Source organism: Monodelphis domestica, chromosome 3 (genome assembly GCF_027887165.1).
Source record: "Monodelphis domestica isolate mMonDom1 chromosome 3, mMonDom1.pri, whole genome shotgun sequence".
NCBI lineage: Eukaryota > Metazoa > Chordata > Mammalia > Didelphimorphia > Didelphidae > Monodelphis > Monodelphis domestica.
Genome location: NC_077229.1, coordinates 446,073,438 through 446,096,601, shown reverse-complemented (window position 1 = coordinate 446,096,601; position 23,164 = coordinate 446,073,438). Strand labels below are relative to the sequence as shown.

The 23,164-nt window shown below is 34.2% G+C and overlaps 1 protein-coding gene across 4 annotated transcripts in view; it reads left to right on the top strand.

Annotated features, from left to right (window-relative positions):
• RICTOR (RPTOR independent companion of MTOR complex 2) overlaps positions 1-23,164 on the top strand; it is a 156,634-nt gene that overhangs the window by 67,928 nt on the left and 65,542 nt on the right. For all 4 annotated transcript variants that reach the window (XM_056824564.1, XM_007487429.3, XM_056824563.1 and 1 more), the window contains exons 3-7: positions 10,363-10,460; positions 14,932-14,996; positions 15,505-15,636; positions 16,593-16,656; positions 22,397-22,523. In XM_056824564.1, coding sequence (XP_056680542.1) covers positions 10,363-10,460; positions 14,932-14,996; positions 15,505-15,636; positions 16,593-16,656; positions 22,397-22,523 — 486 coding nt within the window. The remainder of the gene's footprint in view (positions 1-10,362; positions 10,461-14,931; positions 14,997-15,504; positions 15,637-16,592; positions 16,657-22,396; positions 22,524-23,164) is intronic.

Here is a 23,164-nt window from a genome sequence, read left to right as displayed (position 1 = left end):
TAGACTCTTAATTGGGAAACTGTAGAAACTTAATGGTTATGCAAGTGTAATTGTAAAATATAATAGATTAAGACAAGGAAATTGTAGTACAACTAGTGATTGTAAGCTCTGTAAGTAGTAGTTTCTAATAGTTATTTCATGATCTTCTAAAAATGTACATTGGCGTCAGTGCTGTATTTCTAATATTGTTTGACTACAGGAAAATCCTGTTAAGTTAAGTGCCATTATAAAGGAATGGTCTGTGATAAAAACTATTTTCTATGACTTGATGGATGCCCCACAATAAGAACAATTTGTGAATTTGTGCCCAATTCTTTACATAAACTAATCTCTTGTATAAAAGTTCTTTTTTGAGTCCATATCCACTATTAATATTGGCTTAAATGGGATTAATTGTACAGAAGAAATACATTATTTGAACTAGCAGTACATTTTAATTTTTTGTTTCTGTCAAATAGCATTAGTTTTCAACTTACCTAATCCCTTTCCATCACATTTATCATGCCTACCATAAAATTTGAGCTCCCAAACTACCACATCAAAGCAATTTACAAAAAGATTCAAGGATTTGGAGGAAAGGTTAGATAAAAGGCCATGAAATTGAGATTCTACTGTTTCTGCAGTTATAGTCGAGAATGGTAATGTGATTCCTTACCTTGTAGTAGGATGTATGTAAAAAGTTGTTTCCTATTCAGTTAATATTCAGAATGTACATAGATAATGATATATATATATATATATAATGATATTGGAACTGATTTTCTCATGTATTTTTCCACCCCTCTGCTCTTTTTTCTCCAAATTTTGTCATCTAAGAAAACGAAGAGAGAAAATAAAAGTGTCTTCTCTAACAACAGAATTTTCTTTTTTAGTTTTTCATTTATTCCTTTTTGATATTTGAAAGTGAGATTATTTCTTAAATCTGCCAGAAATACTAAGTCATTTTATGGGCAGCTTAGGTGGTACAGTGTATAGCGTTATTGGGCATTGTTATTACAAGGAGTTTTATTTAGTTTTATTTAGTTTATTAGTTTATTTAGTTTATTATTGGGGTTAGTTTATTCAGTTTATTTAGTTTATTTTATTAATGATAATATGTAATAAAGTTTATTAATGCAGTTTATTTAGTTTATTAATGAAGTTTTAGAAATAAACATCTCCTTTATTTAGTTTATTATTTAGAAATATCATGTCTCCTTTAAGAAACCAGAGGAGATAAGCTCTTGCCCCCTTCACTTTAAGAGGCCTAGGATAAAGGAGAGATTCAGTTGGAGTTTTGGGTCCAGTCTCTCTGACTTCCTTGGAAGCAGATTTCTGGGTCAGTCCCTCAGAGAAAGATCTATTAGTGACTTTTTAGACTGATTACTTTGAGAATTTGAGATAAACAATAATACTAAGCTTAGGAAGAGTGTGCTTTACTGAGAGCTTTTCTCCACAGAACCAGAGTGGGAGCTAGAGAATTGTTTGTGTCAACTGAGATGGGCAGTTAGTTGGATTTGAGTTGAGGGAGAGGAAGCAGTCAGAGGTCTTCTCTGACCTTGGAGAGAGAGAAGCTGCATCAGTTTCTCTGTATTTTATATAATACTTTATATATTTTTATTTTAGGTAATTTTATATAATATTTTTATATTTTTTATAATTTTATTTTATAGATTTTATATAATACTTTAGGAGTTCATAGCATAGTTTTAGTTAGATAGAACTATTATTATAGATAGCTTAGAGAATTTTAAGGAATCTACTCTATAGACTAGAAGACCCTGCAGATAAAGCAGTTAGTTTTGGGGGTTTTTATTTAGAAATATTAGAATAAGGTTTAAGAAATTCCTGCTCTATTCCTAACTCCTAGTTTCCTACTTCCTATATTCCTCTCCTTACCTCTACTAGAGATAAATAAGAGTTGTATTAAGTTGATTCCGGCTTTCCATCCACTGCCTGCAAATAGTTTAACCCCTGACAGCTTTAGTTTATTATAACAGCTGGGCATTACCAATTGGCCATCAATATTCGATACCAACGTTAGACCAGTTATATTTATAACAGCTTGGGTTTCAACTACCAGCTATTATTTTACTATAACAGCATGGACTCCAGAAAAACTGAGTTTAAATTCAGCAGCTGTGTTACCTTGGACCAGTCATGTTACCTCTCTGCTTCAGTTTCCTCACCTTTAAAATGGGATAATAACAGCCTACCTTATAAGGTTGTTGTCAGGATTCAATGAGGTAATATTTATAAAATGCTTAGTACAGTGCCTTCTATATAAGTATTTATATAGTTTACTACTATATAAATGTTTATTTCCTTCCCCATTCCTCAAGGCATCTTAATTATTAAACCCACAAGCAACCTAAACTATATACACATTTTATAGATTCCAAGGACATACAGTTTAACCCTTTGATTTTATAGATGAGGAAATTAAGGCTAATTGATTTGCCCAGAGTTAACTCTGGTAGTGGAATGTTAGAGATGGGATTAGAATCCATATTCTTTTAACTCCAGAGCCAAGTCTTTGCTATGTGCCATGATGCTCCTTAATCTTATACTGCTTTTTTCTGTATACCATATATAGAATTCTGTAGTTATGGTTGCTATTGGTAAACTTAAAGCAGACATTCCATTTTTAAATAAAATTTTTTAGTATTTCTGACCAGAAGAATTTGTTCAAAGCTACATATTTAACATTCAGAGTTCTTACTGTATAGAGATTTTTTTGGTCATAGGTGTCACATGGTTCAGAGTGGTTTGATATAATGTCTATATTTTACAGACTATAGAATAATTAATATTAAAAATTGTAAAATACATTGAAATTTTTATAAATTTAAGATGCTGGTACCTATAAGAAGTGCATAAACATTATAACATTTGGCAATATGAACAGATAAAAAATTGTTTTTAAATTTAAATTCTATGTGTAAGTGCTTACTGTGTAATTGTTCATACTCTTATATTAATAGATTTTGCTTTTTGTCACCTATGGCAATCTGAATAGTTCCACATAAACCAACAATTTTGAGACTTTCCCACACAATTAAGCTTCCACGAAAAAAATGCCACAGTCTCTGTGAAGAAAAAAAGTTGAAGCAAAAGACAAGCACACATTTCAACCTTTTTACTTTGCAATATGTCAGTCATGTACTGACTTGTATAAATCAGCCATTATGAGAACTATTAACAATTGGTACAATTTTTTATAGGTCAAAAAAATTTGCAGCATAATCTTTCTTCAGTGACTTACATACTGCCTCCAGTTATATCCTCCCCATCTCAGTTTTCTGAGCCCTTACCTATCATTGTTCAAACCACATTCTTCATTCTGCACTCCCACTCCCACTGCCCAATCCCTCATTCCCATTTCCCTCAGCTCAGCTTCCCAACTCGCCCACTCTAAAGCTACCCATCTCTCTGGAATGCCTTGCCATAATTTCCTTTCCCACTCCTTCCATCCTCTTACCAAGACTGGGTTCCCTCCAGCACTGACCACACCACACCTTCATTCATTTCCTCCTGGCAAGTGATTCAGTAGTTGAGATATGTTAGTCTACTCCTTGCTTCCCATTGCTACTTTCAAGTTCCCTCTTTATCACTGTCACTTAGTAACTTCTTTTTCTCCTTTGAGATTTACTCAGTCTCTATCATCTAGTCAAATTCCTGGTAGCTTTCCTTCTCAGTTCTATCTTTGTATTTGGAGACTCCTTTATATATATTGAGACTACTTACCTTTCAGCAAATAAATACATTACTAATTTCCCAAAACCTATTCATACAGCCCAGATAAAGCAACAAAGATTGTCCTACCTTTGAGCTTGCCACCACACATAAATACACAAGTTCTTTGTGTGAATATATTCTGAAATTCCTTTATCTAGTCACAGTATATTGTCATTCCACCTCTGCCTGCAATCTCAAGCACCATTTTTCTGACCTCTGGAACTCCTCAGTTCTCTCCTAATGCTAATGCATGTGTATGTGTGTATATACATACACATGTATATATACACAAAGAGAGAGAGAAAGAACTTTTGCAAAATGTACCTCTTGATCCTCACCCCCAATCTCATCTTGCTGCTTATCCTCATTTTACAGATAAGGTAGGAAACAGGGGCAAACCAAAGTTAAGTGACTTGCCTAGGATCCCACAGCTGTTAAATATCTGAAGCACAATTTGAACTCAATTCTTCATTATTCCAAGTTCAGCACTATCCATTGTGCCATGTAGCTGTCTCAATAATAATTGCTTATAACAGGTCACACCTGTAAAATAAACGATCTTTGGAAAAAAATCTTGAACATTAAAAGAAATAAGTATATAAAATTTTATTATATTAGAAGTTATGTCTATATATTAATTTTTTTGTTCATTTTCGTATAGTTCTTTAAATTTAGTTAAGGTTCTGTTAATTTTTATCACCATTGCCTTCTTTGTCACTTGTTTCCTCAATCTTCCTACAACATGTAGGAAGTATGTACCATTGTTTCCTTCCTGCTTCTCTATTGTTTGTAGTTTCAGCAGTTCCAAGCTGCTGTTTTAAAATTCAAGATATTTCAACTACTGATAGATTTTTGCCACCAAATGCTCTCTTATATCTTTATAATCTAAAAAACACATGTAACCTCTGGACTTGTCTCACAATGAATAACTAATGCTGGCTGTCAAGATGAGCAGTTAATCCTTTTAGAAAAACTACTGAAGTATATGCTTCCATTCTTCCTGTTTCCTGAGGTTTATTGTTAAATCACAGCTTTGCTGTCAGTTGAACTAAGATTTTGATTATAGGCTTGGCTGTAATATGTCTCATTTTGTACCAGCCAAATATTTTTTTTGGGGAGACATTGTGGGTGGATGAAATTGAATCAGTAAATAGGAAGGAGTAAATGCAGCATAGTTCATTTGAGGAAGAAAAATCGCCAAGTACAAAGTGAAAAACTGATATTAAATCACCTGCAAGTTAAACATAAATAAAATAGTTTTTTAGGTTGTGTTTTTGTTTTAAGTAATGCATGATACTTTGTTATTAATAGAAGAGTTTGTAGAAACATGATGTAATCACTATACTTAGGATCAGTATGAACTCTATCAGATTACACATCTTAAAATTTTGATGCTACACAACAGATGAATTATGGAACAATTAGTTATGTTTTAAAGGAAGTATGCCATGAATCCATTTGTAAATTCAAAAGTAACTGCCTCTAATGCCTTTAAAGTATGATTAACTTATAGCTTTTTAGTAATTTAACTGATGTAAACATCAGCAATATCAGACTTGAGTTTCTACATTTTGAGCAGAAATCCAAAGGGCTCAAAAGTTTACAGAAGAGAGAAAACGCATAAATACCTTAGATCCGCATTCTTTGATATACCCAAAGAAGTACCTTCTATGTATACCCAAATAAAGTGTTTTCTTTTGCCTCAACTTTTCATACATCAGTGGTATTATTTTTACTTGTAATTTCTAGCTCCTAGCACATAATAGTAGCTTCTTAACTGTTTATTTAATAAATAGCACTGTGCTCCAATGATTCAAGTGGTCAGAAGATATGAACAAACAGTTTCTAAAAGAATTGCAAACTATTAACAACAATATGGCTCTAAATCAATTATAAAAGACAGATATGACAAAAGAGAAACAAACAGTCCTGCAGAAAGACATGCAGGTAATAAAATGATGGATTGAGGAGTTGGTCTAGCTATTCAGGAAAACAATTTGGAATTATAAATCACCCACAAAGTCAGTGAAAGAAAGGTTAAAGTATTGGTGACAGCAGTTTTTGTGATCACCAAAACTGAATAAAAAGAAGGAACCCATGTACTGAGGAATGGTTAGACGAATTGTGGTATATGAATACAGTGAATACAAGCATTAAGCACCTAAGCTATTCTAGACATTGGGGATATAAACACAAAAAAATGAAATAGTCTTTATTCTCATGGTCCTTACATTTCAACTGGGGAGACAAAAATATGGATATTTTAATATATTGTAGCATAACATTATAATAATAAATATAATATAAAAATTTAATGAAAGTATATTAAAATAGATAAAATGCAAATAATTAAAAGGTCGTTCATTATAAACAGGGAAAGTAGGATTGTAGTAGTTGGATACTTTGAGATAGAGAAGAATTATATGAGGTAGAGGTAGAGGTGAGAAGGTAGTGCATTTCAGTGTAAAAGGCACAGAGGCTAGAAATGGAAGACTGTGAGAGAGAGAGACCAGTTTGACTGAATTGCAGTGTTGGGGTGCGCTTAATGTATGATGGGCTAGAAAGGTTATTTTAGGGTCAAATTGTGAAGAATTTTAAAAGCTCAGTAGGGGAGTTTCATCCTAGAGACAAAATTGCCATTTGAGTTGATAAGGGAAGGGGTAGCTTAGTCACTGCTGTACTTAAGGAAAATCATTTAGACACTTTGTAGAGCTGAGGTACTGGCCATATGTCCCAGTCCCGCCCAAACTAGATTAAAATGATTGGGAAATATTTCACTGAATACATAAAAATTAAAAAAAAATAGTGACTTGAAGGTATACTTTAGTGGTTCCCTTTTCCATTTGAGTTTGATACCACTGATATAGTGTGGAAAATAAGGGGAGACTTAAAAAATTTTTTGATGGTCATATAAAACACACTTCCATATTGGTCATTGTTGTAAGAGCACACTCATACATAACTAAAACCCCAAAATAAAACCAAAAATACACTGATGTGAAAGACAACTCCAATAGTTCTTTCTCTGGAGATGGATAGCATTCCTTGTCATAAGTCTTTCAGGATTGTCCCAGATTATTGCAGTGCTGAGTGTAGCCAAGAGGGGAGACTTAAGGCAGGGAAATTAATTATTAAACTACTGCAATAATCTAGGATCTCTCCAAAAAAAAAATGAAGAATTTAGAGTAATATAGGAAGACTATGAATTGGCATAGAGTGTGAACAAAATTAGAAAAATAATGTGTACAGTGTTAATAATAGGGTAAACAAAAAGCATAATAAGATGAATCTGAATGCTATGTAATTATAATGATCAGTCTTGGCTCTGAAGAAGAGATAAATGTTCGTCTGTCCTTTGGAGTGGTAGAGTAGGTAATAGGGAGATACACAGTCAGATTTGGTTAGTCTATCAATTGGGTCTGATGAATTTTTTTTTTTTTTAAATAAAGGGCTCACAGTATTGCAGTGGGTGGTACAATCTGGAAAACATCAATACAACTTCTAAAAACATAGATTGTCCTGTGGGTAGCTAGATGACTCAGTAAATTGAGAATCTGGCCTGGAGTCTGGAGGTCCTGGGTTCAAATTTGGCCTCAGACACCTCTTAGCTGTGTGACTTTGGGCAAGTTATTTATTAACCTAGCTCTTATCACCCTTCTGCTTTGGAATCAATACACTGTATTGATTCTAAGAATGGTAGGTAAGGGTTTGATTGTAAAGGTAATAGTTTTTTAAAAACACAAACATAGATTATCCTGAATGATTGAAAAACAGGTCTCAGAATAAATGTAAAAAAAAAAAGCAGGCTCTCAGTTGAATATATGCTGACTTAATGACAATAGAGAAATCTGAGGGAATGTAAATAAGAGAATTAAAATTAACAAAGTCAAATTTTGTACATGGTAGTAAGCAGCTACTACGTTGCTCTCTTTCTCTTTCCCTGCACCCCCACCCCCCAGAAGAGGTAAAATAGTGAATAAAATAGTCTTTAGGGACATCAGCAGGAATTTCCAGTTAAAATAAATGTTGATGTGATCATAGACAACTTTGATATTATAGGCTATAATTTAAAATTAGCAGATAACTTGAAGTTATTTATTTACCAATCCTTCAAATGTGCTTTTATTGTGCCCATTTTAGAGATTGGTAAACAAGACTTATAAAAGTTGAGTGACTATACTCAGAGACTTCACTATTATCTGTGTCAAGATGTGAATCTGATGCTCATAATTCTAAGGTCAATACACTCTCCATTGTGCTTCTTTTGGCTCTTTTCTGTCTTCTCTCCTCCCCTCCCATCTTAGAATCAATACTGTATTGATTCTAAGGCAGAAAAGGGTGGCAACGAGAATATCTAGGATCAAACATTTCAGAAATGTCTGTGGTCAGATTTGAAGGCTTCATTCTCTGTCCACTGAGCCACCTAGCTTCCCCTCCCCTCTCCCATCTCTTTATTTTTTATAGATGAGGAAATAACTAGCCCAAGGTCAGTAATATGTAACACATTCGGGGATTTGAAACTGTGCAAATACAAATTGAAACCAAATATAACATTCTTTCTAACTAAAACACGAAAGTATAGGGAGCAATTTGGAATCCTAAATTGGGGAAATATTAATAATAAAAATAGAATTCAGAAGATCAAAAATGTCCCTTAGACTTTTATTCTTGTGGGAAATCTGGAGTGGGATTCAATTCACTTTTTAAGTACCTACTTTGTACTAGGCACTATACTTCCTGCTTTCTAGCAACCTAAAATCTAATGGGAATGATAACACCACAAGGGAAAAATGGAAAGCAAGTAGAGGGTGTGTGTGTGTGTGTGTGTGTGTGTGTGTGTGTGTGTGTGTGTGTGTGTGAGAGAGAGAGAGAGAGAGAGAGAGAGAGAGAGAGAGAGAGAGAGAGAGAGAGGTTGTGGGGGGAGGAGACAGAAATCAAAGTAGAAAGCAGGTGGGGTGTTTGTGTGCATATGTGGCACTAGGGGTTACTTATCCTGAGGCATCTTATTCCTTAGATTTCAGACCAAGCAGAACTATAGATGGAAATGTGTAGTACACGCAAAAGTGGTCATTTTCTCCCTAATAGATGTTCTGTTCACTGTTCATTTTACCAGTTTGTCAACATGGCATTTTAAGTGTTTGATTTAAAGGATATTGTTTCTGTAAAACTGTTTTGGAAATTTTAGATCTGCCTCTAAACAGTTATCCTGGAGTTTTTTAGGTGAGGTAGAAACTTACCTAGCTAGGTTAATATCCAGGTAGCTTGGTTGGTTGGTGCATTGGATAGAAGCTGGACCTGGAGTTAAGAAAGATCTGAGTTCAAATTTGGCCTATGTGACCCTGGGCAAGACACTTTAATATCTTGCTTGCTTCAGTTTCCTCACTGTAAAATGATTATAATAATGTCAGCAGCTACCCCACAGGGTTATTGTGAGGATCAAATGATATTTGTAATATTTGTTAAAGTACTTAATATAGTGCCTGGCACATGATAGGTGCTATATAAATTCATATTATAGCTCATCCTTTCTTCCCCCTTTAGTTCCTTCGAGTTCCAACAGTCTTCAAAGTAACCATTTAAATTTTTTACTTGTAGTTTATTATTTAGTGAATGTAGGATCTTATTAATGTGTTGAACTACTACATTGGCATATTGTAACTCAATTGGTAGTCCTTGTGCAGTTTTTGTCCACATCTTTACATGGGGAGATCTAACCAGTGTGTTGGAGACCTTTACTTGTCTTTACATTTTATGGGTCCTAGTTTAGACTCAAACTGTCATTCTTTTCTGTTCTTTACTAGCTCAATTATACCTTCTCTATTACTGTTGACAGTGTCAACATGATTCCAGTAACCTAGGCTTATAACATTTAATTCCAGATTCCTCCTCACTTTCTCTCATATCCCTACCTCACAGTATCCAGTTGCTAAATTCTGTTGATTTTACTTGCATTTCTTGTATATGCCCTGTTCTCTTAAACTACATTGCTACCACCCTGCTATAAGCCCTCATCATCTCTCTTCTAGATTATTACTGTAGCCTGCAAATTGATCACCCTGTAAATAAGTACAGAATAACCAAACTTACCAAGAAATTATGTGGTTTCTTAAATACCTTTTGGCATATGATAGATTCTTTTTCTGCCTCTAAGGAGAACCTGTTCAGTGTAATGGCAACTGCCTTTCATCTTTGGATTTCATTTACATACAGTCAAAATTAAGGGTGTAATAGAAGCAGAACTTGTGATTTCATTTGTTTAGAGACCTCCTAGATGAGTATTTTCTACCAGTTCAAGTCTGAATTAGGGAATGGAGTGGTTGAATGACATGCTCAAGGGTCACAGTTAGTATTTTGGCAGAGAAGTCCTTTAAAGCCAAATCTTCTCTTTCTAGTCACATTGCCTCTCATAATTTTGACTGTATTATGATAGAAATATCATAATAGCATAATTATGGTTATAGGGCACTTCCCCATTTAAATCCTATAACTCTTCTTCATATGTTAAGATGTGTATTATGTAGTTTCCCCTCCACCCCTACCCTTTTCTTAGACCTTGAAAAATAATGTTTCTAAATTGGTTTATTATGTAGATTCTCTGTTTTGTGACTAGGAAAATTATTTTTAATTTTCTCTTCTTTTGTGTAGAGCCTTATGATAACTTGAGGGAGATTCTCCAAAATGTGGCGAAATTGCAAGGAGTATCAAATATGAGAAAGCTGGGTCATCTGAACAACTTTACTAAGGTAAGACACTTGGGATTTTCTCCAGTCTGATTTGTTGGTGGTACGAATTGTAAGGGCAGGTTACAAAGGGAAAGATGGAACATTGAAAGAAGAGATGATTGACAGCAAAGACTGTTGGGTAGCAGAGGATGCTGAGAAAGAAGAATGGACTTAGGGGAGCTCCAAGAAGAATTCAGGACTTTTTGAGTGGGGATCTTCAAGTGTCAGGAAGCATTTTCCTTGCTCGAGATCTTGTCAAGAGCCAATCGAGGATTTACCTTGTGACTAACCCTAGGACTACAAAGTATTTCAGCAACATTGTACTTCTGAGAACATCTAACCAGTGTGTCAAGTCTCTTCAGACTTGAGAAGGTCTTGGACTCTTAGCCCCAGAGCCTAACTTCCTCCCCTTAACCTTTTGCACCTGCTCTGATTATTCCTTGGCCCTAATAGTATTATATTAGGAGTGAAAAATAGTGGGAAGGGGAGGAGAAACTCTGGTTTTGCTTGACAGCTGCCAGAGCCATGAACCTCTGGGATTAGGAATTAGAGACTCTGATTTCCACAACCCAACTCCCCATCTTTCCTTATATTTCTTGTCTATTAAATAATATAAATCGAAGTCAGATATATTTCAAGTGGCTTATTCAAAGAGCTAAGGGAAAGCATATCGTTATGGCTATAGATCATCCATAACTGAGTGCAGAACAAGTCTCCTCCTCTGCTGAATTAGAGGACTCAGGGGAGGCTTATCTTTTGACCATCTCATGCAAGGGAATTTGGGGATCCCCCTTAAATCACCTGATAGGGGAGACTTTTCTTCATCTTCCCATCACCCTTTCATAGCAGGGGAACCCTAATTACCTGAGTTGCATCCTTTGGCAGTGCTACCCAAGAGGAGTGAGTGAGAGATTAGGAGCCACTCCATTCTACCATTTAGCACCTCACTTTCTCCACAACAAGCTCCTCTAGACCATCATTTACCATCCTCAAAGTAACACCAGTGTCTGTTCTTAATTAATCCTTACAGTTTTGGCTGAGCCAGCTAAGATTTCAACCTAATGAATCTTGAGGCAACTGCTAGACTGTAGAGGAGTGGGGAAGTAATCAAATTGACTACGGTGGTCCTAACTGGTCAAGAAGTCAGAGAAGCTCACTCTAAAGGGGGAGGGTTTGCTCTTAAAGTGGTAGACTGGTTAGAGGCTTTTTTTCCTTCAGACAACATAATGGATATAAAGTTACTGTTACACAGAGTCATATTAAATAATCCTTTCAACATTAAACATTTTTTAACCTTTTTTTGTATAAGAATTTATTGATGTAGTTGCTTAATCAACTTAGTGTCATTTTAAAAAGAGTATAAGTACTGATCTTGGAATTTGGTCATCTCAGAAGGTTGGGTAGTAAAGTAGTGCTTTGACCAAAGTTAGTTTCATTTAACAATGTTAATTTCCTTAAAACTACAGGCTCTTAATTCGATTAGATTCTGACAGCGAAATAGTTTATTAGTTACATGTACCTATTGCTCTATAGCCCTTAGTCTTTTGACTCAAGTCCTGCAATTCAGGATAATTTTTACTTTACACTAGGAGAGTCTAAAGCCAGGTGCAAGAAGATTTAGTGCAACATGTGGGAAAAGTGAAAACATTTAGCTAGAGCTTGAAGAGTTCAAAATCTATATGTTCCTGTTTCCCCTACCTCCACTTCCTTTCTTCTATCCCAACTATATAATTAAGAGGAATGAAGGATTTTGAAATTGTAGAAGTCAGAGTAAAAATGATTATTTTTTTTAGCTTGAGATTTTTTTTTCTTGGTTTTTTTTTTTTGCTTTGTTATTTTAAGAAAGAACCAGGTGAAACAATTGGCTCGATGCATCTTCCTTGGGAATAGGGCTGCCACTGTTTATGCCTTGCTTCTTATAAATGAACTATTTAAAGTACTTAAGTATCTCTGATATTTAGCAATACATTTGAGAAACATTTAAATTAGCTATTAGCTAGTTTGGTCTTTGGGTTGATTAGCTATAATATTATTGGAAGGCTCTCTGACACAAATGTTTATTTAATGTATATTCAGTGATTAAGTCAGCTCATGTTTAACAATCATTTGAGCACACAAAAAGCTTTGGATTCAATGCATATTAAAAAAAGGATGGCTTATCTTAAGACATACATTTGGACAGATTTGAAAGGTATTTAAAGAGATTTAAAGTGATTTTACAATGCCAATATATCTTTGAGAGGAATATTTGCTATGACTTCTCCCCTAAATTGTTTTTTTAAATAATCAGTTGTAATGGAGGGGGAGATAATGAAGCATAAGATCTGATCCCTTGATTTTTTTTAAAGCATCTACATTCAGCTTTTCTTTGTATTAAAATTTTGATACTTTGTACCAGAAACATTTTAAATAATTCTAATACATAATTATTACCAAGCTTGGTCACCAAAGCTACTATAGATGGTTAATGTTTTGTGAATGTGTTTAGTTTGGAATGTATGCTTCCAAATTCAATAGTTTCCTATTAAGTTTGCAAATTTAAGGTGGGGGGAAAATCATGTCAATTATCTATGTATGGCACATGGTGCTCTAGAGATGCATAGACTTTTTTTAGTTTATTTCTAGATTTTGACGATTTTTTTAAGCACTATAAAAGATTGAAATCTTCCTTATTATCAATCATGCAGTATTAAAATAGTTTTAAAACCTAGCATTTTTATTCATGTGAAGGGGGTAAGAGATTGGAGAAGCATAGTACTTCAGTTATTGTAGACAGCTCCTTAGCCTGATTTTCATCTTTAGTTTATGAGATAACAGAATGACATTAAGCTGTAGTTTATATGGTGTGAATAACTGTAGTTACTATAGCGTAAATAATGATAAAAATATATGAACAGAAAATTTTAACTTGGTCCAATGCAAGGAAAATTGATCATATTTACCACCCTGTGGTTCTGAATTATTGAAGATTAAAATCCACCTGAATATATTTGATGTTATTTGTGATTTATTATGTTCTTAGTCTTTGAAAACTAGTCATATAATTTCTAGTTAGCCAGGATCTTTCACATTCTATAAAGGTTTTAAAAAAGGTGGGGGGCAGTTTATTTACTTATTCATTACTATTAACTGATGTAACTGCATTATGGTTCCCCAGATATAATTTCACCCTTTTTTGGGTGGGGAGTGTTGCTTGATCTCTACATCTTACCTATAAAGATAGAGAATAATTGTAAAGGTTTGTTATGATGAAAATGTGATTTCAAGAGGTCTTCTCTGATGTAGGGTAACATGTCTTGTCATAACTATCAGTTCAGCTGAATTTTTATGTCAAGAAAAACTCCCATCACCCCCTACCAAGTTAGCATTGTTTGAATTTTTATTTATTTATTTGTTCAGATAGCACAAGCAGTATTGTATTTTATAACATTATATTTGATTCTTCATTATCATGAAGGGACCAGGACTTTTCTACTCTGAACCCAGTACTCCCCAAATAATAGGTCTTCAAATCCGTGTTAGTAAGTTTGTAAATCTCTATAGCTTTGTTAATGACAATTAATGATTCAACCATTTTCTGTTTTCTATAGGTTGTTGTAGTCATGCCCTTTATTGAATTATCTATTATTAATGCTATTCATGAACTCATGGAGAAATAATTGAGTTGACCAGATTATGGTGTATAATGCCTTATTGAATGTATTTAATGTCAATTGAAAGAATGAATTTTTCATTCTTAAATCGTTACATTAAGATACTAGAAATAGTTCAAGAAATTTCTGTGCTCACATAAGATAATCATTATTAAAATGTAAGTTCTTTGAAGGCAGAGACTTTTGTGTCTTTTCTTTATCAGTGTCTTATATGTAGTAGGTGTGTAACATTTTTATTTAATAGAACTCTAAAAGTCAGTTAAAATTTTAAAACTTAGATTTTCCCCACCAGAATGTTGTTACAGTTATGGGAACATTAGGGTTCCTTTGTAAAGTCAATATTTCCCCAAAATTTTATAAAGGAAAAATGACAGTTAAAATATATTGCTTCTCTAAACTATTAAGATGGAACTCATTCAAAAGCTAAAAGTTTTAAAGTATTTAAACTAAATAACATTTACCATGTTTTATTTATTTATCCTGAATATAGAGAGATAACACTTATTTTTATTTTGTATGTTTTGGTGGTGGTGGTGGTAGTGGTGGGAAGTGGTGGTATGTAGTGTGTAATGTAATGTGTGTAGTGTAGTGTATTCAGACAGAGGTGAAAGACCAACAGAATTATAGTCAGAAGACCTGGGTTCAAATAGCTCTGCTACAAATAGTTGTATGTATCTTACAAAGTGACTTAATTTCCCTGAGCCTCAACTTAATCATCTTTGAAATGGAGATGTTTATGCTATGTATCCTACTGGGTTGTTTAGAGGAAAATATAGTGTAAAAATTAAAATAATACATAAATGTGACCTACTCTTTAATGGATTTTTTTTTCTTGGCAGCTTCTTTGTAATATTGGCCACAGTGAAGAAAAGCTAGGTTTTAATTATGAACATATTATAATATGGTAAGTTTGAAGTCTTTCTAGAATTATAAATAGGCATTTAAAATTATGCATTTTAAAAAGTACTGGTAATATAATAATTAATTAGAAATAGTTGTAAAAATTAATCTTATTTTGTATATTATGATGTATAAAAATATAGTAATATTTTGTGGTTATATATAAAAGCCAGTATCTAATATTTATAACATACTTGGGCTTTTGAGATTAGATATTTTTAATTTATTTTAAGAAATTTGAAGGCTCTTACTTATTCTTACTTGAAATATGATTATTATACTTGGCATGGCTAGCTGAAGTAGGTTTAAGGTTATACAACTTCAGTATGAAAATTTCTTTTCTAGATGATTAGAAATAAAAGTTAATTCAGAATATCACTAAATTATCAGTGCTTTCTCACTTAGATCTGAGGATTTAAAGGTATTAATCTTTTCAATATTTCTATGATATATTAAATATTCTGAATATAGATTAAAATGTTAATTTTTGTGTATGTGTATATTTTCATCAGTTTGCGATTAGCTTTATTGAATGAAGCAAAAGAAGTACGAGCAGCAGGATTACGAGCCCTTCGGTATCTCATCCGAGACTCAAGTATTCTACAGAAGGTGCTAAAGTTGAAAGTGGATTATTTAATAGCTAGGTAATTTTTCTAGATTTGCTTTTTTAAATTTATACTCTCTTTAATAATAGAAATTGTACATAAAGAAACTTTTTAAAATGTAGCATATATTTTTAGAGGAAATTATATCTTGGTTCTAAGAGTTCATGTATTGCTCATTTTAAATGATAGAAAGCTATACATGTATGCTCATGCATTTGAAATATACTTGTAGCCTATCATGTAAGAATGTTAATATGTGTAGTTTTATAATATTTAAATTTTTTAGTCTTCACATGAATTAAAATCATTTTCTTTCAAATAAAAAGCTTTAAAACGTGTAAAAATGGTTTAGGTGAAATTGGGATTAGCAGACAGTTTTTTAAAGTAAGATTTTCCAAATTATATTAAGATAAATATAACAAATTAAAACTACCATTTGCCTCATATAGGACTTGGCATTTGTAATGACCAGAATTTATGCACTCCTTTCTATTAACTTAGTTCACACTAATATTCCAAAGTAAACGGCTTCAGAGATAGGAACATTTTTTGTTGTTGTTGTTGTTCTATAGAATATCTGAGAGGTGGTATTCAGTTGACTGAAAGTTGAGCCAGGATAGAGAAGTTTTTAACACATAGCCGATTTCATTGGACAGTAATTTCAGTTTACATGCCTATGATTCGTTGGTTCTATGAATTATAGACAATAATGCTTGTCTTTAATTCTTTAGAAGAAAATAGAGATTGCAATATAAGTATCATGTATTTCAATAGAAGTATTTTTCACTAGAGATAAATATGAGCTCAAACATTTTCAAAATATTCCTTAGATTTCTAAAGCTCTTTAATGAAAAATATCTTTTTCTTTTTTAGTAAATACCATATTGACATTGTATTTGATAATGATCAGTTATCTTATTGTAGAACTATCTTGTATATAAAAAGAAAATGTTATAGCACAGGAATTTTACTTATTAATTATTATCTTGCATTAGGTGCATTGACATACAACAGAGCAACGAGGTAGAGAGGACGCAAGCACTTCGATTAGTCAGAAAGGTATGCTAACTTTTGTTGCATTTTTAGTTCCTGACACTTCATTGAAACAGTTTTCTCTGGTACTAGAATTTGATGGAGTTTCCTCACTAATACCTTCGTACATTGATGGGATTACAGTGCTCTTACCTCCCCCCCCCCCCCCCCTTCCCTACCCTCTCTTCGAATTCTGACCAAATCATTATATATTTATGATAGCATAAAAATTGTATTTGCTGCTTTGGAAAAGTGAATAAGAAGCAGTAGGAAACTATTGAAAATTTTGGAACTAAATAAAATATAATCAGATTTGTGCCTAAGGAAGATTATGTTTGCAGCTCTGTTTAGAATGCATTGAAGAGAGGAGAGTCTGAAAGCAGAGAGGTCGGTTATAAGGCTGTAACAGGAGATGAATTTGTGGTTGTTAAGATAGAAGGAAAAATCAAGGATGATACTAAGGTTACAGCCATGGATAAAGTGTCCTTGACACTAAGAGAAAGTTTTGGAAGGAAGGGATAGATGAATTTAGGCGGGGAAAGATATGATTTCCATTTTGAACATGTTGAGTTTGGGATACCTTTGTTTACACAAGCAAGAGCAGATAATGTAGATGGTGGCGGTGAGCCAAGGTTGAGAATTTTTGATCAAGAAGACTAATTAGATGGGGAGCAAAGATCTTAGGGTAAAGGGCACTTGCATTTGAATTAATCTATAGTAGGTTCAGGATTATAGAGAGCAGAGAGACAATACTGAGAGTGAGATATCTAGAGAACAGGCGATCCTGTCCAAAAGCAATTGATTGATATGGGCTAGAATTGAAAAGAGATACAAGGGCCTAGAGCTATCTATATTGGCACATATGAGATCATTAAAGGAGAGAATATGTAGAGAAAAGTGAAAGAGTTCATGTGAGAGTTTTGAAGGAGCAGCAAAAAGAACTGCATTTTCAGACAGGTAGCATAAGAGTATTGTTCTAAAAGCCTGGGGAAGAGAGAGTATCTAAGAGTAAGAGAAAGTCAACATGTCAAATCACCTGAAGAAGTGTTACTGGATTTAGCATTTAGGAGGTCTTACCTTGTAGAGAAGAGTTTCAACAGAGTAGCATGATATGGTTGGAAGTCTGAGGACCTCGAGGCAGTAAAAGTGGAATTGAGTCACTTGAACAAGGGGATTAGAACATAGGGTTTAACGTTGGTAAGGAGTAAGGTCACTGTATCATGTGAAATTAGTGTAGGAAAGAATAGCAGAAGGTATATGAGTGAAAGGAGAGGAAGAAGAGGGAGTTCATGGCAAACAGGGGAAAAAAACCCTGTAAAATATGAGACAAAAGACTCTCAACTTAGAAAAGGTATGTGTGTTGTGGGCTGGGGGAGGGGTGGGGTAATAAGAACTTTAAGAAGGGATAAAAAGATTTGGAAAAGCCACTGTGGAGAGTGGGTTACTAAGTTAATAAGGGAGTTATAGTAGGATTACCTGGCAGTAGTGAGGGCTCAGTTGATAACATAAATTTCTAGTGTACCATGTCATATTTTTCTCCATGTTCATTCAGAAGCATGTGTAGAGGTTAGAAATGTTGGTAATGATCCAAAGCTGAGACTTGTTTGGCTGCAATTGACAATATGTTAAGGGGGCTAAGGATTTAAGAGAGGTCAATGTGGAAGAATTGTTTCACCAAGAAATCAAGATGGGGGAAGAGGAGATAGTTGACTTATGCTGGAGAGGTGGCATGAGAAAGATAATTAAGAGGTTATGGGTTTAGAGGTCACAGTGTGGATGAAGAGTAGTGTTATTATGTAAGGGAAGGCAGAGGGAGAGGTGAAAAGACACTATGTTATGGTCCACAAGGGAATTTCAGAATTCCTAACCCTGGAAATAGTGTATTTGTGGGTGATAGCAAGAGGGAGGATATAACTGTCATGATGAGTAGGTTAAGGAACTGAGTGGGATTAAGGTATTTGAGAGAGAGAGACAGTATGTTGAAGACCTCTGGTATGAGAATAGGAGTCATGAAGGAGAGAATAATTTTAAGTAAGTTATCAAACTCATTGAGGAAAGGGAATTACATTGGGGTCTGTGAATAACATTCAGGATTTTGATTGGGAGGTAGATAACATGAATAGCATGAACCTCAAAGGAAGAGAAGTGGTGAAAGAGAAAACTAGATTTAAAAATTTGGGAAAAAAGTTTGGGAACAAATTGAAGGGTCAGCTAAAGTTTTTTGTAAGGATCATAGGCATGTTAATAACAATCAGGCAAGGAATCAGCAGTGAGTTGGTCAGATAGACCTTCCCTTGTGCCAGGTACTGTGCTAAATGGAGATTAAAAATAAGAAAAAAGAAAAGACAGCCCTTGCCCTCAAGGAGCTTACAATCTAATGGAGAAACGCAAAATGAAAAGAAAGCTGAACAATAGATGGGGGGGGAAGGAATCAGAAAAGGTCCCCACTATGGGGGCATGGTGAAAAATTCTCAAGATAGTTTTGAGCTGTGGAATATGGAACAGCCATGATTGTTAAGAAGAGTTGTTCATGAATGGTGGGCCCAGTTGAGATTATATGACATAAATTTGTAGTGGATCTAGGCAGAAACAGTGTGACTTTCTCCAGCTTCCTTTAATTTGTGAAAAGATGCAAAGGCTGAACATGATGGGAGTATTTAAAGGTTGGAACTTGTTAGGGCAAGATTAGCAATGGGGGTTAAGGAGACAGGGTCAAGGGTAAAGGGGACTCTTAGAAAATGTTATAGTTGAACTGGTTGGCCAAGGTATGAAGCTAGAGAAAGGAGGAGAGTATAGCAAGTTTAGGGATGAAGACCTGGAAAAGAACTGTGAGAGTAGAAGGATTGGAATTACTGGCAAAGATAAAGAGGAAGATTAGGGGTCTAAGATAGAGGGAAACATAGAATGATACCCAGAAATACTGAGCATAATTCTACAGGGGAAAATTGGACATTCAGCAAAATAGAGGACTTTCAAATGTCGTTGGATGAAAAGACCAGAGCTGAATGAAAAATTTGACATCTAAATACAAGACTCATGAAAGTATAAAAAGGTAAACAGGAAAGAGAAATCAAAAGACATTCAATAAAGTAACTGTTCACATCCCTACATGGGAAGATGATTCTTATTACTCCCAAGAACTTTTTCATTATTCAGGCATTTAGAAGGAATATACATGGACAGAGAGAATAAGGGTGTGAGTTGAAAATGATGGTATGTTATTTAAAAAAAAAATAGAATTAAGTGGTGAGAACGAGGAATCCATTGGAAGAGGGGGGAAGGGAGAAATAGAATAGGGTCAATTGTCTTATATAAAAGAGGTATCAAAGAACTTTTATAGTGGGGGGGGAAGATGGAGGAGGGGAGCAAGGGAAACTTACTTTCATCAGAATTGCCTCAATTAGATTGAGGGAAGAACATACATAATCAGTTGAAAGAAAGCTCTCTTATCCTATAGGAAGGTAGGAGGGGAAAGGGGAGAAGATAAGATTGGGGGAGGCTTATATAAAAAAGGCAAATTGGGAGATGTGGTAGTCAAGTGAAACATTTTTGAGGATGGAAAGAATGAATGAAAGAGAAAAGGATAAATGAGGGTCAGGATATTTTATGGAGAATAATGCATAGTAATCATAATAGGAAAAATGTATAAGTGTTTCTAATATATAGACTTCATTTTTCAAATACATAGAGAAATGAGTCAGATGTATATAAGAATACAAGTCATTCCCCAATTGATAAATGACCAAAGGATGTGAACAGGCAGCTCTCAAATTAAGTAATTAGAAAGGTTAAGTGAAAAAATACTCTAAATCCCTCTTAGAGAAATGCAAATTAAAACACCTCCGAGGTGCTACCCCACAACTATCAGATTGGCTATTATGACAGAAAAGGAAAATGACAAAACTTAGAGGGGTTGGAGGGAAATCGAGACACTAATGCACTGTTGGAAGAGGTGTGAATTGATTCAGCCATTCTGGAGAGCAATTTGGATCTGTGCCCAGAGTTATAAAATAGTACAATTGCCCTTTGACCCAGTGATACCATTACTAGATTTGTATCCCAAAGAGATAAAAAACAAAAATGAAAAGAACCTATTTTTACAAAATATTTAAAGTAGCTCTTTTTGTTGTGACAAAGAATTGGAAAATGAGGGGGATACTCACAAATTTGCGAATGACTGAGTAAGCAATATTATTGTAATGGAATACTCTTGTGCTATAAGAAATAATATGCTGTATTGTAAGATGAACAACTGGGAATAAGTTAGCTATTCTCAGTAATGCAATGGTTCTAAAACAATACCCAAAGGTCTTGTGTTAAAAAAAAAATACCATCTCCTTCTATAGAAAGAAGTGATAGAGTCTGAATGCAGACCAAAGCAAACTTTTTTCACTTTATTAATTTTTTTTTTTTGAGTTTCCTACCACAAAAAGTTTCCTGTAGTGGGAAAAGATCATGTAATAAAGTAGTATAAGAATTCATGAACACAGAAAAGGAATACTTGTAGGTAATGACAAGATCAAGGGTGTGACTCTCTCTATATAGTTGAATTGCAGTGGAGGGAAAGGTCATGGGAAATGTGTAAGTTGGGAAAATGGGAGGACAGGGTATGACATCCCCTAGCAAGAATGGGGAGGCGGGAGCAGCTGGGTGTCTCAGTTGTTTGAGAGCCAGGCTCAGAGATGGGAGGCCCTGGGTTCAAATATGACTTCAGATACTTCCTAGCTGTGTGATCATGGGAAAATCACTTAACCCCCGTTGCCTAGCCCTTTCTGCTCTTTTGCCTTAGAACCAATATTGGTTCTAAGGCATGAGGTAAGGGTTAAAAAAAAAAAAAGAGTGGAGGACAGCCAGACTAAAATCCAGACCTTAAAATTCATTTAGAAAGGAAGGAGAGTATCCTGAAGTTCTATAAATAACATCTCAATCTTTTTTTTTTTAATTTTATTTAATTGATTAATTTAGAGTATTTTTCCAGGATTACAAAAATCATGTTCTTTTCCTCCCCTCCCCCTAGCCCCCTCCCATAGCTGACACACAATTCTACTGGGTTTTACATTTGTCATTGATCAAGACCTATTTCCATATTATAACTCCAATCATATCCCCAGTGACCCATGTGATCAAGCAGTTGTTTTTCTTTTGTGTTTCTACTCCCACAGATCTTCCTCTGAATGTAGATAGTGTTCTGTCTCACAAGTCCTTCAGAATTGTCCTGGATCATTCATTGCTATTCATAGAGAAGTCCATTATGTTTGATTGTACCACAGTGTATCAGTCTCTGTGTACAACATTCTCCTGGTTCTGCTCCTTTCACTCTGCATCAATTCCTGGAGGTTGTTCCAGTTCACATGGAATCCCTCCAGTTCATTATTCCTTTGAGCACAATAGTATTCTATCACCATCAGATACAAGTTGTTCAGCCATTCTCCAATTAGTGGACACCTCCTCCAACTTAATGTAATGCTAGGCCAGGAAATTCCTGTTGATACAAAGAAACAGGATTTGAAATGAAGAATTTAAACAGTTTCTGTAAGGAAAAAATTTTGTTCAGTTTTACATTGTTAAAACATTTACTGGTTTATTGTTTTTTGTCCTTTTAAAAGTCCATGTTTGAGACAGACCAGCACAGAAGTATATTCTTAACATGCATCTTTGAAGTATTGTACTATGAATGGAAGATGTTATTATTTAAATCTTAAAATATATTAATAATGAAGGAATCAGCTCCATTTCTGACTTTTTTCTCTCTCCTCCATTGTTACAGATGATCACTGTGAATGCTTCCCTGTTCCCCAGCTCTGTTGCCAACTCATTGATAGCTGTTGGAAATGATGGCCTTCAGGAAAGAGATCGAATGGTTCGGGCATGTATTGCCATTATCTGTGAACTAGGTAAGAATGATCTATCAAAAAAAAGTAATGCTTTTATAAATGTTTTATATTTCTTAGTCACTTAAAAAAGCATTAGTCATGTCATTGTAATAAAAGAGTACACACACACACACACACACACACACACACACACAATAGAGTAGTCATTCTTCACCAAATCAAATACTCTTCCTGAAATGTATCTAAATTCTGTATGTAGTTTCAATATTAAATACATTCTGTTTACTTGTAGTCTGATGCTAGAAACCTCATTGGCCCCTAAGTTAAAAGAATAAACTTATAATGCTTAATATACCTGTAAATTGGTAAAATAGAAAACAGAAAATAATGATTCTTACAAAAGTAAGATTGAAAGAAATGGGAAAAATTGCTAGTGCTTTGCATTGCTTTATGAAGAGTGATCATAAAGTAATGAGGATGGTTTATGATATTACTAGTGGAAGCAAAAAAGGAATTATCATTGAAAGTACTTAGTTTGATCTTGAAGTAGTACTTGAAAACTCCATTGGTTTTGAGCTACCAAGTGGTGGTCAACATAAAAATGAGTGACAATTATTTAGAACAAAGAGTTGATGTAAAATTTCTGTGTGAAATTAAAACTAAGCCATTTGATATTTTTAAAAAAAAGCTAACTGGAGGGG